At 36.0% G+C, this 5565-nt stretch overlaps 1 protein-coding gene across 4 annotated transcripts in view; it reads right to left on the bottom strand.

Moving 5' to 3' along the window:
* LOC128246997 (thialysine N-epsilon-acetyltransferase-like) overlaps positions 1-5565 on the bottom strand; it is a 15102-nt gene that overhangs the window by 1158 nt on the left and 8379 nt on the right. For 2 of the 4 annotated variants that reach the window (XM_052970670.1, XM_052970672.1), the window contains exons 3-4: positions 3064-3144; positions 716-879 (exon numbers count right to left, since the gene is read on the bottom strand). In XM_052970670.1, the coding sequence (XP_052826630.1) occupies positions 716-879; positions 3064-3144 (245 nt within the window). The remainder of the gene's footprint in view (positions 1-715; positions 880-3063; positions 3145-5565) is intronic. The other 2 variants (XM_052970671.1, XM_052970673.1) reach the window with 1 other exon arrangement.

The following is a 5565-nucleotide window of genomic DNA, read 5'->3' as shown; positions in this document are numbered from 1 at the left end:
GCTACTGCCAATATGCTTCAGCCATTTTTTGACAAGGAAATAATAATTTTATCACCGCCAGAATCGTTTGAGAATCGTTTGTTTACGTAGTCAGCACTTAATGTATTCGGCTGAATGGACGTCAGTCATTGGTTGAAATTACAGAAATACGACAACTTTAACATGAAATAACTTGCAATGTACGTTTTTTTGTTAAGAAGACTAAGAGAAAAAGATGTTTTATATGACACATTCTACCAGTGTCCCAAGTTTCAAAGTGTTTCGTTAAGAAAATACTGGTGCCCCCGTTTTGAACAAGATCCAATATATGTTCTGTTATGAAAATCAGCTGCCCTCTGGACATCAGTGTGGTTAGAAAAATACAAGGCAAGAGAAAGAGGACATTTATGGACCATTGATAAAAAGTTCACAAATTCAGTATCAAAGATACACTTTCAGTTTCATATCTATTATTATTGGAACAACAGGATACATATAAACCCATCTGGAGCAAAGTAAATTTGAACTTGGTTCTTGGGGAGAGAACACAAATCCTTAATCTATATGCTACAAATGATTACAATATCTGGGACTATAAAAATCTGAAAGAACTTCTGAATTAAAGAATGATGAACAAAACAAGATGCTTTCCTTCACAACCTTGGTGGGCGATGAAAATTCATTCTAAATTAAAAAGAGAAAGAGAATGTAAGCACATAAGTATGTATGTACTTACAAACAATACCTTGACTAAATGGCCAACAAGATCTCTCAAGATGTTTTCTTTATGTTCTGTGACTTCAGAGACATAGACATCAGTGATTCGTAAACTCTTGGAGTCAAATACACAGAAGTGATAGTTGTAGAGGAGATAGCCAACCAATGGAATGTTGTTGTCATCTGTAAACGAGACATCAAAGTTATTAACAAGAATATTTTGTGGTTGCTGTGAAAAGATGAAATGAACTGGGTAGGGGATATAATTAAGAATTATGTCCCTTGGTACCGAGACGTTGCCACTGGGTTGCTTATGCTATAAGTCGGTAAGAGCTATCCTGAAGTATTTGTGGGAATTGTGTGCATCTTTCAGGTTGGTGTTCATGTGGAAATGGGATATGTATGGTGGTACTGTACGTATAACTTTTTACAGGGGTTGTAGGCATCCATTGCTGTGTTTGCTAAAGTGTTTTCTTTCTGTGTTAGTTAAGGTTGTACATTCATACATACATATATATATATAGGGTATTGGTCATTTGCAGAAGGTCAAGGCAGGGGACCTGTGGTTGCAGTCATGGTGGGTTGCACAGGCATGATAAATGTACTTTCTTTCATGCGGACAAGGAGTAAACACTTCACTCCTGCTATTCTGGTAAACATCTGGGCGTTGGGTACCTTTTAAAATCGTTCTCTTCTCAGCCAGGCATAATCTGCAATTCTTGCTACTATTGAAATACAGCTTGTATCTTTCTAGGATCCTCCAGTATAGAATTCAGATAATATACCTACTCTACTAACAGTTATATGAGTGCATCTTCTCCCTAACTTATGGTCCCTTAGACGACTCAAGCACACACACACACACACACACACACACACACACACACACACACACACACACACACACACATATAGATGGGCTTTCAGTTTCCATCTACCAAATCCACTCACAAGGCTTTGGTTGACCTGAGGCTATAATAGAAGACACTTTCTCAAGGTTCCACACAGTGAGACTGAACCTGGAACCATGTAGTTGGGAAGCAAGCTTCTTACCACACAGCCATGCCTGTACCATACATATATCTATGTATGTATCTTTGTGCCTGTGTTTGCCTCCCATCACTGTTTGACAACTGGTGATGGTTTGTTTATGTCCCAAGAACTTGGCAGTTCAGCAAAGGAGAATGACAGAATAAATACCAGGCTTAAAAAAAAAGTACTAGTATCGATTCATTCATCTAAAGATTCTTCAAAGTGGTGCCCCAGCATGGCCACAGTATAATGACCGAAACAAATAAAAAAATGAAAGATGGCAAAAATAAAGGGAGTAAGGTGTAGGGTAGAGAGTAGCTTTAAGTATTTTGGCCTTGATCAATATGTATGAGAGAGAAACCTAGAAATTTGATATTGTATACTAAGACTTCAAACAATAGACACATAGATGATATGGAAATATTTCTGGCAAGTGACAAAACACCAGACCTACCGAATGGTTAGAGGGATGATTACTCATGAAATGATACCTATAAACCTATAAACTATTGAAATGAACAGAAGGGTAAAAAAGTAAGGTAAAGTTACCTTCTCGTGTCATACTGGCTCATAAGGGCTGGTTTCCTGGTTACATGAGTATATATTCCTCACATGGATGGAACGCTGGTCTGTTACAGGATTACTTATTTTTGCCAGCTTAGTGGACTGGAGCAACAACACAACATGTTGCTTGGTCCAGGAATTGAAACCACAATTTTTCGATCATGAGTCTAAAACCCTAACCACTAAGCCATGCGCCTCTCTTTCTCAACACAGAGGCATCTCCTATTGTCTTGATACATCTCCCCTATTGTATTATCCTAAATAATTGACCATCACCCATTGTCACAGTCTGAACTAAGGTGTATATTTATCAGCTCAGCCAGGAGTATCTCCAATTATCTTTGTTTGAACAGAAGAATATCTCCTACTGTTCCTGTCTGGGTAGAAGAGTATCTCCTAATATCTCTGTTTAAATACAGGAGTACCTTCTATTGACACTGTCTGGATAGAAGAGCATTTCCTATTGTCTGAATACAGGAGTACCTCCTAATATTTTTGTTTAAACAGCAGAATTTCTCAACATCAATATTTGGTGGGCTTAGTATGTATTGCTCTTGTTTGAAGAAATGACTATCCATGCTAAATCTTCAGTGAAAACCCATTTGTAATGAGGAGCATCACCTATAATATTTGTTGGGACAATAAGAAACCAGCATTAAATGCCATTGCTAGACACTTATGGTTTATATGTAAAAAAAAAACCAAAAAAAAACTGGATTCTGCAACAGAAGATGCAAAAAATATTTAAGAAAATTTTTCAATAACACTTACTTTTAGAAGAATCTTTATTATTCATTTCAGCAATGAGGATATTAAAAGAGTTCTCTCCATCAAAGCAGTGGGTTTTTAGCTCTGAAGCACAGTAGATATAAAAATACAACCATTAGCTTGTTTCTTCATCTACCATAACTGTAAATTGTGAGAAACTGAATTGTTGAGAGAAGGAACGGTTTGTAGAGAAAGTAGTTTAACATCTGAAAACTATGTTTTTGGATAAAAGGTTTGTTGTCACATCATATCTTATTCAGCTTTGTGTTAGGAAACTAAAAGAAATTTGAGAAGTTAATAGAGAACTCCAGACATTTTTTAACTAATGAAAACATTTGTGATATAGCATTTGTTAACAAATAGATAAAGGTTTGGTATAAACTTCCTTAATTCTTTAGCGTTCAGATTTCTTTGTTAAATGTAATGTTTATTTATTCAAATTATTTTGAATTAATCATGCATTATCAAGTAACTTCAGGATCTCAAAGGTGTGCTTGTATATTTTTAGAATGACATTGTAGGAAAGGTGTGAGAGGTTAAATCTGGTCAGTTTTAACATAAAACAGGTAGAATATTTGGGCTGGATATGGCCGGATTAAATAACACCAATCATAGGGAAATATTTTACAGAGAAAATTAGGAAATTTAGTTGAACTAATAAAACAGCATCCCACATAGTCACTGAAATGACAACTGACTGTTACATTCTTTGGCATGTTCTTGTTTTCACTTTCAAGAAATAAAATGGATATATCTGTAATCAAAGAACGCTGGAACAATTTACAGTAATGCTTATTACAACAGTTAACTGGGTAAATAATAGTTCTACTCAGTCTCAAGCAGAGCCATTATTTATCTGACCAAGGTGGAGGGTGTTTGTGTGAAATAATTTTGCATCAGATGAAGTCAAATGAAATATGACAGAATATACAGTAAGGGTTTAAACCAGAACAGAACATGGTTCATATATTACACTGGATCTCTGAGCCATTTCCAACTTTACGATTAGTTAGTCAAAGTTTGAACGAGCTATGCACAACACTGCATTCATTTTTCGCAAATAACTTTGAAAAAGATTCATCACCAAAATACCTAAACCATAACGAAAATATACCAATGTCAGCATGTTTAATTAAAAGTCGCATTAGCCATATTTGGTTAAAAAATCTTAACGCTAGAAAATTTTAATTTTGGAACATGATAAAAAATAACAGTAAAGCAGAAATATATGAAAAATGGATTAACTCAACACCTTTAATTCTACCACGCAAACTACAAATTAAACCAATCCCACAAGAACCCGAACAGCAAAGTAAACTTGGGGAGAAATTAGCACTAGGAAAAATGTAGGAGGCACGTGGCTTAGTGGTTAGGGTGTTGGCATCATGATCGTAAGATTGTGGTTTCGATTCCTGGACTGGGCGATGCGTTGTGTTCTTGAGCAAAACACTTCATTTCACATTGCTTCAGTCCACTCAGCTGGCAAAAATGAGTAATGCTGCAATGGACTGGTGTCCCGTCCAGATGGGGAACACATACGCCATACAAACTGGGAAACCGGGCCCATGAGCCTGGCTAGGCTTTAAAAGGGTGCATTTATTTTTTTATATACTCAAACTCAGAGCATCGAATAATAAACAAAAATATAAAACGATTGATGAAGAAATGCTCACCGAACTCACTAAACATGCTGATGAACAAGTTTTGGAAAGTGTTATAAAACTATGGAAAGACAGCTGTGAGTCGGAAGAAATAAATTCCCTGCAATGATGGGAAAACAGTGTTAATTTCTTCCTTAGTTATGAAGCTCAATTTAAAAGAGACAACACTTCAGATAACCCCTTCCTAAAAAAATCCAGAACAAATGCATCTACAGAAATAAATACACGTCCACCTAAATCAAACAATCAACATCCAAAAGAACACAAACACATAAAACTGAGCCATTGCTTAGAAGTAAACCATTCTCTATCTAATAACAAGGACTACTCACCAATTAGAAACATTAGAAGAAACTAACCTAGAGTTAGGAGTAATTTTTGCTCCCCAGCAACTAGAAACATCCAAGAGATCCCCTTTACCCCTCAATGAAGAAACTCGGCCTACGGATCCTCATCCGATTTATCCAGACAGCACAACCAGCTCCCCAGCATTCCAAACATAGTTAAGCACCCCAACAATTCATTCCAATGAAGAAACCCTAACCACGTGCTCCCAACCAGTTTACCCAGGCAGCAACACCAACCTCCCAACGATCCCAATGTAATAAGTAATAATAATACTGATCAACATGTATGACAGAGAAACCTAGAAATTTGATATTGTGCACTAAGAGTTCAAACAATAGACACATAGATGATATGGAAATATTTCTGGCAAGTGACAAAACACCAGACCTACCAAATTGGCAGGGGGACAAACACAGATATATATATGTTTGTATATATATATCTCTCTCTATATATATATATATATATATAGATATATATATATATATATATATAG

Source organism: Octopus bimaculoides, chromosome 9 (assembly GCF_001194135.2).
Source record: "Octopus bimaculoides isolate UCB-OBI-ISO-001 chromosome 9, ASM119413v2, whole genome shotgun sequence".
NCBI classification, from domain to species: Eukaryota; Metazoa; Mollusca; class Cephalopoda; order Octopoda; family Octopodidae; genus Octopus; species Octopus bimaculoides.
Note: the sequence above shows the minus strand (reverse complement) of the source record. Positions and strands in the feature narration are given on the sequence as shown.